Here is a 13,706-nt window from a genome sequence, read left to right on the forward strand (position 1 = left end):
TCATGGTTATCTCAGGTTTTTCCTGAGCTGACAAAGGCGAAGCGAGTTTACACGTCGACGACTTAAAGAGATTATTTGTTAAAGATGGTTTTACTCGGATGGATGACCTCAATGTTGTCTGAGTATGCCATTTATTACTTTTGCATGCCGACTTTTTAGGCAAAGAGCCAGACAACCTATTTCTGAGAACCTAATATTATTGGTAGATGACCTAAATGCATGAAACATGTTTCCGTGGGGTTCATATCTATGAAAAGCTACCTGGAAAAAGTTGTAGTCTACCTTTGAGGACCGAAAAAGTTTGCGTGGCCATGGTTCCAAATACACTTTGGCAGGCTTTATTTGGGCCTTTAAGGTAAGAATTTCTATATAATGTTTCCAAAATTATAAGTAATTATTTAACAATTACTAATGTTTGTGTATTATATTGTTTGTAGATTTGGATATTTGAGGCTTTTCCCAACATCCGGACATATGCAATAAAAAATTCAAATGATATTCCTAGGGCTATTTCCTGGAGGAGGATCTGACTGTTGGATTGGGAAGAGTTACTACCATATATGACGATGACTGATGTAAGTTAACACAAATACTACCATATATAAACAAGTTATTACTAGTAGATGTTTAACTTTGTTTGAGCTTTTATATTATTAGGAGGCCAACTATCCATTACAGAGGCTGACACCCACAAAGGCTGAGCTTGCCACTGATTGGTGGCAAGCTAGTAAGCGTTTTTTTTATGCCACAGATGATGAGCAGACCCCACTTCGAGAGCCATCACCTCACCCAGAGCCATCACCTGATCGAGCCGATTATACACCTCCACAACGAGAGCCATCACCTATTCAATCACATCATCGAGCCTCTTCTCCACCATCACCTCATGATAGGCGACCGACAAAGATCCACGACATTTATCTCCTGTTCTCCATCTCCACAGGATGAGTTAGGGGAGTTACGTGATGAGGTTAATGCTTTGCGTGAGGAGGTCGGTATTTTACGTGAAGACAATGGTGCATGGCGTGATGAGGTACGGTCTTTACGTAGTGAGGTAGAGGTTTTACGAGATGACAATGGTGCTTTACGTGGTGAGGTATCTACTTTACGTGATGAGGTAGCTACTCTACGTGAGATTGTTGTATCGTTGCAAAATGAGGTTCATACTCTACGCAATGAGTTAAGTTTTTTAATACTATACTAAAAATGCAAATAACATTTTTTCGGTATTATTTATTTGTTTATTTACTGATTTATGTATTAATTTATTTTTAGCGGCCCGATAAGGTAGATGCTTTATGTTGGATTTTTCTTGCACGACGGGGTTCACGCATCAGATGTTGTGCATATGCCATTACGTCTCCGTTCACCCCAATATTCCAAGACTCCGTAAGAAGAAGCCTGAAGCACCTGTCATCGTTCAAGAGGCCTCTCCTATCGTTCAAGAGGCCCCTGTCATCGTTCAAGAGGTCCCTCCCACCGTTCGAGAGCCTGATTCACATGGCATAATATGTCGACATATTGATAAACCCCCTCAAGTGCCCGACATGATGGATAAGAGTTGGCTTTCGTATGAGTTATCGGTCAATACCATTCCGGTATCTGAAGTGGAGAGGAAAACACTACCGGACACAATTATGGATAATACCCTTTGGGCTAAGACCGCAATTGATTTTTATCTACATGAGCGGAGCCAGGGGTGTTACACTAACATATGCAAACTCGACGATGATATACATTTGTTTCTTGATCGGTCTTGGTGGGGTGTGTTATTAGGGGTTAAAGACAATGGCTATTTCGACGGGGGGTAAGTCTTATATTCTTCTTATATTGCATTTTGATTATTTTTTTAAAAATTTATGAAATTCACTAATATATGTATTTTTTTTATAAAACATCATATTGATGCATGGGTGTCATGTCTTCTGATAATAAGGAAATTGAAGAAAATAAAAAATACGCGATGACTATTATGCCGATGTCTTTTCACGTAGCTCACTTAAAGGATAGATAGACACTTCATATGTGTTGGGTAATGAAAAAGCTAAACTTTATCCTGCGTGGTGGGAGGTCGATAAGGTTAGTATTTATTTTTGAATATTTTAAAGGAGTTCATAAATAAAAATTTGATGTGCGCAATTGAATTATTATTTATGATTGCAAGTGTTTATTTTTGTTTTGGAACGTCTTCATTGGCTTCTCATCGAGCTTCAGCTCCCATCCCTGAAGACAATGGTATATGGCAGCATGTTGAATTACATATCATTGTATGATTTGAGAGATATTATTTGTAAGGGATGGAGCGCTCATTTGGCTAAATACTTGGATGCGATTGATTATTGGACTAATTCTGGAAACAAGAAGCTAAAGAAGTTCAAAGTTACAATGGTCATAGACAAGACCACGCCACAACAAACACAGGGAGCCAGAGGGAATTGTGATCCTCTCGTATGCATGTGCTTGGAACGTTTGACGACAGGAAGTAAATAGTTTTTACCTCCCACAGATAGAGATAGAGGTGCAATAGGCTTGTGGTTTCGACATTTTATGGCTAGAGCGATATATGCGAACGCTACCTACCTACATCCGCGTGCTGAAAGTGTACATAAACAACACAAATTGGTAAGTTTGAGCAATTATTGTTAACATATATACTCTTTGTTGGTTTGAAAATGTTTGGTTAAGTACCTAAATAATTTGCTGTTTGTTGGTTTTAGATGTGTAGAAAGTGTTGTTTGAGCAAATGTTTGGTTTCTGCAGGTTAATCCTGATCCTGAAGTGAGCTACGTGAAATTGATGTATTTGTGCATAAACAACTGTCTGCGTGAAATTGATGTATTTGTAAAAGTTGATTTGTAAAGTTGATTTGTTTAATTGATGAGGAAATAAGAATTATTTTTTGCTTGTTTAATTGATTTGTAAAAGTTGATTTGTTGTTTTAAATTTCAATCTGCATTATGTTGAAGGCAAAAAAAACTTGTTGAATGTACACTTTCACAACGCGAAAGTCAAATTCGCGTTGCAATAGTCAAATTCGCAACGCGAAAGTCAAATTCGCGTTGCGATTTTCACGTTGCGATTTCGCATTTCGAATTTGACTTTCGCAATAATCGCAACAAAAAATCTGATAAGTGATAACAACTGAATAGATCATAGCAATGTTCAAACTCAAGTTACTAATGAATGTCTAACTGAAATATATGCATTCACACATAAAATACACATAATACAACGTTTGCACTAAGTTAATAAGTCCCAAAAGGTGAATCCGGTTGTGATTGGGATTTTGATTTCCTTTTGCTTGGCACCATATGAACATTCTCCCATGACCCTCCAAAACACAAATATATCCAAACATGATCAACATTAGATGATTTCATTCTACAAATTGTAAATTAATTTACTAAACAAACGAGTTATAAACTACATATCATCACTAACTTAAAGAAGAACATACCTTTATTAAGTTGATAGTTGATAATTTGGGAGATAAATCATTGAAAAATTATATAGAAATAAAATTATGTAAAAAAATGCCTTTCGAATATTATCCATTTCATTCAGCTCATGAAGATAGGATAACCGTTAACCGAAACAGTTTGAGAGAAACATAGCTGATGTAGAAACAACTGCATATTTAAAATCTCGAAGGCAATCCATTTGGTTCTCAAAATTTAAAGTATCGGAAGCATTTCAGACTTATAATTTGGGTGGTACACGGGTAATACAACAAAATGCATCCAAAAATTATCGAGAATTAAACGCTAGATCTTTTAATAATAATGTTAAAATAATGGAAGATACACACATAAAGCATAAGTACCGGTACAATTACCAATGTAAACGGATAAAAGTTCTCTGGTATAATGAAAATAGCCGTAAATGACAAGTTGAGACACTTGTCATGTACGCCTACTACCATTGCAACGGTAGAATTTTACCATTTACATTGTTAATTTAGCAAAGTATCGATAGTTTATACACGTGTACCCTTCAATTATTTTTGTTATTATTACAAGTTGTAGCCCTCAATTATCGAGATTTTTAGTTGCCATTTATTGTATTTCTCGTATACCACCCAGATCATACGTCCGAAACGTTTCTGACGCTTTAACTGTTTGAGCACCAAATGTATCACCATTGATATTTTAAATCTGCATTTGCTTCTACATCTAGTATGTTTGGCTAAGACAGTTTTGGTTTAGGGTTAACCTACCTCAGTAAGCTGACTGAAATGGATAGTATCCGAAAGGCATTCTTCGGATATCAAATCTTCATGTTTGTTAACCAAAAATTATGATGGCCGGGATTTCCCTCGCGTTTAAAGTTGGAAAAAAAACAATGGAAATTAGAATAATCAATGATAACATGCATATTGGCTAAGTTATTCCATTGAGTAAGTTGTTGTTTGGATGAAACAAAGGCTCGAGCTAATATTTATAGTGGAGCCGAAATTTATATTGAAATTCAAACTCAAATTGAAATTTAATTCAAACTCCAATTACATATGAAATGAATTTGAAATGCAATGTTAAATTGAACATGGAAATTGCATAATTGATTCATATTGTTCAAGTAACATGCTTTATGAACCATCAAGCTAAAAGACAATATTGATTGGTTCAAAGCTGAGTTGTGAGTTGATGGGGTTGTCACACTTGTCACATGGTGGGAATAAAGTACTCACATGGAAGAGATAGATTGTTTTGTTATGCACAGCCCATCCCATCTGAATGAAAAGATACATACAATATAATCAAACCAAAACATACATACATAACAAATTTATACATAACAATGTTCAAATAATGTACCCACAATAACGAAATTAATCCGATGAAAAAGGGTTATTTCTAACGAAGTCTGAAACATTATTTTCCAAATAATGTGCCCATAACAATGTTCAAATAATGTACCCACAATAATTTTTAATTGATTTGTTGTTTAATTTTCAATCTGCATTATGTTGAAGGTAAAAAAGAACTGTTGAAGGTAAACTTTCGCAACGTGAAAGTCAAATTCGCGTTGCGATTTTCTCGTTTCGATTGTTGCGATAGTCAAATTCGCATTGCGATTTTTTCATTGCGAATTTGATTTTCACGTTGCATATTTGACTACATAAAATACAACTGAAAAAGATAAAAGACAACAATATGATAAGTGATAACAACTGAACAAATCATAGCAATGTTCAAACTCAAGTTACTGATGCATGTCTAACTGAAAATGTATGCATTCACACATAAAATACACATAATACAACGTTTGCATTTAAAAATCACCTAAGTTAATAAGTCCCAAAAGGTGAAGCCGGTTGTGATTGAGATTTTGATTTTGATTTTGATTGCGATTTTGATTTCCTTTTGCTTGGTACCATATGAGCTTTGGATTTTGATGAGGATCCATATTTTGGTAGAGGAAAAGATGATTGTGATGGCACTGGTGATCCAAGAGTCAACCTTGTATGACCACTTTCCTTGCACCGACTACATGTTGATATCCTCTTCTCTTCACCCTTAGACGGTATACGATCGTGATTTTTGGTCGGCCAGGTAGCCTGCTGTCCATGACTGGTGGCAAAACTGTTTGTAAGTCATCTGGTATGTCCCACCCAGAAGGATGTGGAATAGGGTAGACAATCTCGGCATAAGTCTGTCGATATACTTATGTAGTGTAGCAATCCATAGCGTATGTGCTTGAATCATCTTGGTTTAGATGAATAGCAAATTTTATAACATGGCCACACGGATAACCAGATGTTTGCCATTTCATACAACTAAACGTCTTTGCATTTAGATCGACAAACCCATTTAAGTTATTATCCAATACTTCAAATAAAGTGTTTGAACATGGTTCAACTCTTCATGACGTTGACTTCACAACACGTTTCGTTATCTTTTTTTCAATCTATGGTGTAACAAGACATTCCAATGTTCCTGTAAATTTAAATAAATAATACTTAGTAAAATATATATTAAATATGATAAGTTACGAATTTAAAGAAATAATACTTGCATGGTTTATTTTCTTATAGTACCACTATTGAATAGAGGCTCGAAAAAACTCCATTAACATGGTAATGGGTAATTTTCGGGAATGACGACTTAGAGTGTTGATTGATTCTGCACTATTAGACGTCATGAAACCATATCTTGATCCAAGTTGATGTACTCTTGACCATCTTTCAAACCCGACATCTTCTAGTGTTTGAGCACATTGAGGTAAAACATGTCTTAAACAATTTATATGCTTATTAAAATCCACTTCTCGATAAGCTTTTACAGTATTTCAGTATGTCCATTTGTGATTTTTTATACCAGCACACCTTGATTTTTATTTTTATACAAATGAATACCACAAAGTCCATGAAAAGCATCTGGGAAACACCTTCTAACAGCGTTGTCAATTGAGTTTGCCCTATCGGATATGATTGTCAGATTGCTAATAGGACCTATGTAATCCCTAAAATGCCCCATTGTTAGCATCAATGACTACTGCTAATAAGTTTACTCCAAGGTCGATACCTTTCAAATGTGCTCCGTCAACTATAATAACTGGGCGCATGCAAGTAATAAACGAACGAATCTACAAAATAATATACACAAGAAATATAATCATTTAAATGTGAAATGCATTTAACTAACAAAAATGAGTCAAAAAATTATATTGATTTACTAACCGCAACACCAATGGTGATAAACAGTAACTCAAAGCGTCCATCTCTATCTGTTTTGATATGAGTTACCAACCCAGGATTTTTCAGCTTTAAATTGTGACAATAAGCCGACAGTTGGGCAAACGATGCTTATGGCGACCCCCTCAACAATTCCAAGGCATAACATTTGGCTCTCCAAGCTTGAGAATATGAGATACTAATCTTGAACCGAGCATTCATGTCAGTCATAATTTCATGTCCCCGATATACCATGCCACTAAAAAACATTAACTCAGCCAGAAAACCACCCAACACCTTTTTATTTGCTTGTCTATGGTGAGAAAAAAAATTGGGTTCTTGAACATGTATGTTTATCAATAAAAGTCCTAACTTGAAACATTTTGCAATCTTTTATCCTCTTTGCAATCATACGCCACATACAGTTTTTGTCAATCATACACCTTTTTTTCGAAACGATCTTTGCTTGATTTGTTAACTTTTAGTTGATAGCCATCTTCCACACATTTCGTATACAAATCTATCTTCAAGTCTTCCTTTGTATCAAAACAATCATCTTTCTTGATATGAATAACTTTTGTGTAACAATCAACTGCTATCTTTACCAACTCTTCTTCCGGTATCTAAAGTAATTCTGGCATATTCCAGTTATACTCCCGTGGCATTTTCTTCTTTTTCTTTTCTTCGGGGACTTCTTCTTCTTCTTTTTCTTTTTTAGGGTTATATGAATTACAGAATGGATGTTCAACATGTTCATTCACAGTCGTAACTTCCTCCTCATTATCATCAATAGCATCTTCCTCGGCAGCGGCTGTTTCATCATCAAAATTCGAGTATTGACCAATATCAAAATCATTACACACAAGGTATGTTTCTTCTTCTGAAACATCATCAAAATCCGAGTATTGACCAAGATCAAAGTCCGAGTATTGACTAAGATCAAATTTCGAATACTGACTAGTACTCACAATATTTTTTATTGGCTCATCATCGTCTAACTGGTCAATATGAAAACTGGAATTTGGTGCTGAAAGTTGATTGGGATTTGGATTAGGAAAATGTTGTGGGTTTTGAGATTGTGTTTGGTATTGAAAATGTGGTGAAACAAAATTTTCTTGGTGATGAAATTGTGGTGGAACCATTAAATTTTGAGGTTGATAATAACGTTGTACATTGTGAGCACCATAAACTGGGGTTGAAGAACTTAGTTGATTACTATCCGCTACTGACCCAAATTCACTACTTCTAGGTTCAACAACATACAATGTAACATCGTCTTCTTGCGAAACACTAATATAAGCAATGAATCGTTCAACATCTTCATTGTCGGTTAACAAATAAACTTTACATTTTATCTGATAAGATAACCTAAATCCACTTAGAGGCTCTAAATTCAATTTCTTTGCAACACGTAACATTAGAGTTTCATAAGTTAACTTTTTAATGAGAGTTTTAGTTGAAGATTCATGGGTAAAGGCATATATCGTAAAACACCATGAACATTCTCCCATGACCCTCCAAAATACAAATCTATCCAAACATGATCAACATTAGATGATTTCATTCCACAAATTGTAAATTAATTTACTGAACAAACGAGCTATAAACTACATATCATCACTAACTTAGAGAAAAACATACCTTTATTAAGTTGATAATTGATAATTTGGGAGAGAAATCATGGAAAAGTTATATAGAAATAAAATTATGTAAAACAAATTGAAGATGGGGAAGGATGTCGTTGGATATAGGAACGGATGTTGCCGGAGAGAGTAATAGATGGAGATGGAATGAGTTGCGATTTAGGGATTTAGGTTATGAGTTATTGCTGCTGCGTAGTTATATACCCAAAACATTTGTGTTGCGAAAATAAAACATGTTGCGAAATTAAAATTCGTGTTGCGAATTCGAAAATCGAGTTTCGAATTTGAAATTCAGTGTTGCGAATTTGTAAATCACAACGCGAATTTGTAAATCACGTTGCGAATTTGGAAATCGCATTGTGAATTTGACTTATGTGTTGCGATTTACAGATTCACGTTGCGATTTACATATTCGTGTTGCGAATTTGGAAACTGAGTTGCGAAATTGGAGTTCGCGTTGCAAATTTGTTGGTCATTTTCGTAAATCCAAAAAAATTGGTTAAAATCGTATATTATAAGACATTTTCGGTCACTGAAGTTATTTTCTCTATATAAAATAATAGAATGATAAAAAATGGGTTAGAAGGAGAGAAAGAAAAAGTCGTAATAATCTATTGACACTTTAACCCTCAAATTTATATTAAAATTATTTTAACCCTTTAATTTTTTTTCTTCAAATTAAATCAACATAAAAATACTTAATAAACTGACATCATAAATTTTTTGTTTTGAATCAATGCTAGGGTAAGTTATTTTGTTTATTCACATAAGAAACTAAAAAAAGGTTTATGGTAAAAATATAACTTTATTAAAAACTATAAATTTATAATAAAAGAAGTTAAAAATGTAAAAGACTTAATTAAAAAATATAAAATAGTTTATGTTATTTTAATAAGTTTATTGTTTTTATTAATTTATTTAATTTAACCAAACAATTAAAAGTTTGAAAACATAAAATATTTTTTAAATGAAGTAAAAAATGCCAGCATATCTAATAAAAATATAAAATAATAATCTGTGGGGCGCTGGTTGGTTTGATTTTGTGGAACCCCTAGTTTCCAGGAAGGTTGAAAATAAATATATAGGCATAATGTTAAAAATAACCCCCAATATTTATTAAAATAATTATTTTGGTTTCTATTATTTTTTTAAAGTATTTTGATCACAACGTTTCACTTTGAGATAAACAATTCTCTTTATTAGATGAAAATTATTAATTAACACACAATTGTTTTATCCTAAAATGAAATTTTGAGGGTTAAAATGCCCTAAAAATAATAAGAGATAAAGTGATTATTTTATCAAATATTAGGGACTTTTTGACCTAAAATGAAATATTAGAGGGTAAAATGCTTAAAAAAATAGAATATATGATAAAATGATTATTTTGATAAACATTTGGACTAATTTTGACATTATGCCTAATATATATGGTGGCCAATTGCCCAACGTGACCTTTCGAACTGAAAGGGACGAACCAGAACCTGAACCTGGTGCCGTCTCCAATTAATATAAGCACGACCTCCCTACTAGTTTATATCATTCCTCTTTCCCGTTTCTGGATTCTTTGGTACTTCTCTTAAATTTTCGTCTTTATATTCCTCCCCAACTTCGCTTCCATCTGCATCTCAAAACCCCTTTGTTTCTAGTTCATTGATAATGACTGCTGGCGAGAATTCTATTCAGAGGTTTGTAAATCCTGTTTCTTTCTTTCTCCATCCATTTGCGTGCTTTAATTCGATATATATAATTGGAATTGCGATTGGTTGTTTTTCGTGTTAACATCGATCCAATGTAGCAATCTGGGTTCTTGTTCTACTTATAAGACTCGTAAATTTTGTGCTTATATATATTGGATTTGTGATGGGTTGTTTTCGTTTTTTCGTGGTAAACATTGATCCAACGTAGCAATCTGGGTTCTTGTTCTTCTTATAAGATTCATAAAATTTGTGCTTAAAATGATATTTCCTTTTTATTTGATTATATGTTCTACTGTGATCGTTTCAAATCTTATGTTTTACTGCCATCGATCTTTTTCACAGTTTTACACACATTTACGACGAGGATGTATTAATATTATCACTTTTTTCAATGCAGCAATAAATCTATTCCTGATCTTGCTCCTTTGGAAGGAGTATTGTTTGATGTTGATGGAACATTGTGTGACTCGGATCCTATCCACCACCATGCTTTTCGTGATATGCTCCTAGAGGTTTTTTTATTTAATTGCTTGTTCTTTTAAAAAGTTCACTTTTTTTTTTCAATTTGGCTACTTCAGTTTCCTTTGCTGAAGCAATTGTTTGGGGTTTACTTCTAGTAGTTGTTGATATGTTTAACAGATTGGTTTCAATGATGGGGTTCCAATTGATGAAGAATTCTTTATAAAAAACATTTCTGGGAGGCACAATACCGATATCGCTGCTACTCTCTTCCCCAATGATTTACCGAGGGGCGAAAAGTTCTTGGATGATAAGGAAGCTGTGTTTCGGAGGTACGTCTCTATTGCAATCGTATTCAAGTTCTCCGGTTTGCCACAGTGTTTAGTAGTGTTAATGCTTTGTATGGATAAACAGGTTGGCCTCAGAGAACTTACCGCCTTTAAAGGGCTTGTATAAACTAACAAAATGGATAGAAGACCGTGGGTTGAAGAGAGCTGCTGTTTCTAATGCTCCAAGACTAAATGCTGAACTCATGATCTCAAAACTCGGCCTCAAAGATTTTTTCGATGTTGTTATTATAGGAAGCGAGTGCGAGCGTGCCAAACCTTACCCGGACCCTTACTTGAAGGCACTTGAGCTACTGGAGGTGTCGAAGGATCACACATTTATATGTGAGGTATGCCTCCCAACCGTGTTTTTCGGTATCAAAAGCTATAGCAAATGCAAACTTGAGTTTGAAAACTTGCTCTTTTTTCTTCATTGTCCAGGACTCTGCATCAGGGATAAGAGCAGGAGTTGCAGCTGGGGTGCCTGTTGTGGGGTTGACAACCAGAAATCCTGAAAATGTACTTATGGAAGCAAATCCTACTATGCTAGTAAAGGATTACAAGGATCCGAAGTTATGGGCAGTCTTAGAGGAGCTTGATAAGAAGGCAGATTCTTTGAAAGCAGCAGCTAGAGCTTAAATGCCAGAGCAGTTTAGGAGGTTTTATTCTATTTGCATAATAATTCTGTAAGAGAGGTCAAAACCCTTCCCACATGAACCCAAATTATATTTGATAAGCAATACTCGAGATGGGATTGAATACTTTCATTGCCCGAGTTTCATTCCATGACGGTTGTGATATTATTATTTTTTTCCTTTCGATCACGAACACCATACTTTTGGAAAACAGATTAAAAACATTGCAGATTTACTGTACATAGGCTAATATAGACATGGATTAAGAAAGCTGTTTACTTCACACTTCAACAAAAGCATTCCAAAGATGACACTGGTTTCATCTGGCCCATGCAACTGACTCGCAGATTTGTATAAATCAAGCCTCTTGACACATTGTTGCCTCCTTTCCATCAATGCAGGATCTTCATCCAATAACCGTGCCAGCTGCTTGCCCTACAAGAAAATAATGAAAACAAAGCAGCAAAGAACTCTCACTATGAGTCGCAACAGTCAAAATAGAATCCATTCACAATCAAATTACCGAGTTGGTATCAAATGGATGTCTGAAATGAAGGTATGTGCATGTGAGAGAATGCAGGAATAAAGATTTTTGGAACCTCCTTTTTACCCAGTTGTATATAGAAAGGATCAGACGACTGCTTGGCCTCCCTCCACTTGGCAATAAACCACAGCCTTAAGAAAGGTATTTCTAAGCATATCAGACACCATCCTTATATAAAAGTGAACATTTGATCCTATTCTGCAGAAGTGACCTTCAGCATATCTATCTGCACATGAGGAAGTCGGGTTTCCACCTTTCTCCGCTTCTTGGGGCAGTTTCTGAAAGAAATCCAGAGACAAATATGATAACTCCATGTCCACCATCCGCAAAGTTGTTCTCTTACTCTCTTCACGAAACCTCTCCAATGCTTCATTTGCAGCTGCTTTGATTTCAGCTTGAATAGTTGGAAAACTCTTCAACTCCTGTTGAATTCCAAAAGATGGAATTACGTTCTTCCATTATCCCTAAAGTATAACAATTTCATCCATGAAGCTACGGAAGTTTCAAACTCCAAACTCGAGTCTCTGCAATTGACCTTACAAGCTCTTTCAAAACAAAGTGAACCTGCAACAAAGTTCACTAATCACTGCAGATGAACTAGCTTTTAAAGACTGAAAATGCGATAGATATTTAGTTTTATTTTAAATCCAGCAAGCAGCATAGTACGAACCCTCAGTAAAGAAAACACCTACAAGGCTACAAAACCCTCTCCATTCCACTTACCTCCAAGAAGCAGTCAAATTTAACAGAGAACCAAGCAAGTTAACAAGAGAATGCCACCTTGAATGGGAACTTAAAGCATCAACTGAAGCCTCCGCTGGGCCTCTGAAGTAACTAAGTGCACCATCAATGAGACGTCGGTAGCCTTGCTCAGGAGCGATTAAATACGGTTGATACCCATCTGCCTCTGAGACTACTTTCTTTATGTTTTGCAGTGACAAATGACGGTCAAATGGAAGCTTCCTTAAAGCAGCAGGCAGCTGATGGTGAAAAACTCCATAGATGCGGCCTCCACCTGGCTGCCTAGAGAATGATTGAAACAGGTTGATAAAGTACTATGATTGTATCATATTATATGATTCATCTGTGCTGCAATAATGGAAGTTAAAAGAAAGGGGTTATAAATAGTACCCTCCATTCAAGTGCTCCTTGAAGATCCAATCAAATGCTCGGCATAACTCCAGGATAGTGTATAATTGAGCCTGATATATAAAAGCAATAAGGTATAAAATAAGTTGATTAACAAAATCTATGAATATCCTAATATGAAGAAATAAGAGAGCAGTTTAGAGGCTTATTCAACAGCAACAGATCAACCGAGATGGGACAACTCCACATCAAGTTCTTCGATTCTTTTGTTAATTAAAGAAGTAATGCCAGGAAGTTGGGCTCTAATTACAGATTCCAAATGCAAACACCGAAGAAATATTCTAATAAGTATACATACATACTATACAGAAATGCAAATAACTGGGAAACAAAACCTGTGGTAGAACTTGCGCTCCTTCCGCCTAGAAACAATCATGTTGACGTTTTTGTGAACGGTTGACGATTCCAACCCAAGGGTGTTGAAGTGAATAAGCTCTTCCCTCAAGAACCTGAATTTAAAAAAAGAAAAGCAAACATGCGTAAACTGGGAAAGTAGAGAAGATAAGCCATATTGTATATGAATCCCTATTCAATGTATTAACCAAAAACATAGATCCTTGGATAAAAATCAACATCA

At 35.1% G+C, this 13,706-nt stretch overlaps 1 protein-coding gene and 1 pseudogene across 1 annotated transcript; one reads left to right on the forward strand and one right to left on the reverse strand.

Moving 5' to 3' along the window:
• Nucleotides 1–9,875: 9,875 nt before the first annotated feature.
• Nucleotides 9,876–11,587, forward strand: LOC120193545 (haloacid dehalogenase-like hydrolase domain-containing protein Sgpp). The gene is made up of 5 exons (XM_039196029.1): nucleotides 9,876–10,004; nucleotides 10,414–10,528; nucleotides 10,656–10,807; nucleotides 10,890–11,151; nucleotides 11,243–11,587. Exons 1-5 carry the CDS (start codon nucleotides 9,976–9,978, stop codon nucleotides 11,438–11,440), a joined length of 756 nt encoding a protein of 251 aa, XP_039051960.1. The 5' UTR covers nucleotides 9,876–9,975; the 3' UTR covers nucleotides 11,441–11,587.
• Nucleotides 11,588–11,682: 95 nt separating this feature from the next.
• On the reverse strand, nucleotides 11,683–13,680 carry LOC120193605 (annotated as a pseudogene).
• Between the last annotated feature and the right edge of the window lie 26 nt (nucleotides 13,681–13,706).

Source organism: Hibiscus syriacus, unplaced genomic scaffold (assembly GCF_006381635.1).
Source record: "Hibiscus syriacus cultivar Baekdansim isolate YM2019G1 unplaced genomic scaffold, ASM638163v2 tig00116996_pilon, whole genome shotgun sequence".
Classification (NCBI taxonomy): domain Eukaryota; kingdom Viridiplantae; phylum Streptophyta; class Magnoliopsida; order Malvales; family Malvaceae; genus Hibiscus; species Hibiscus syriacus.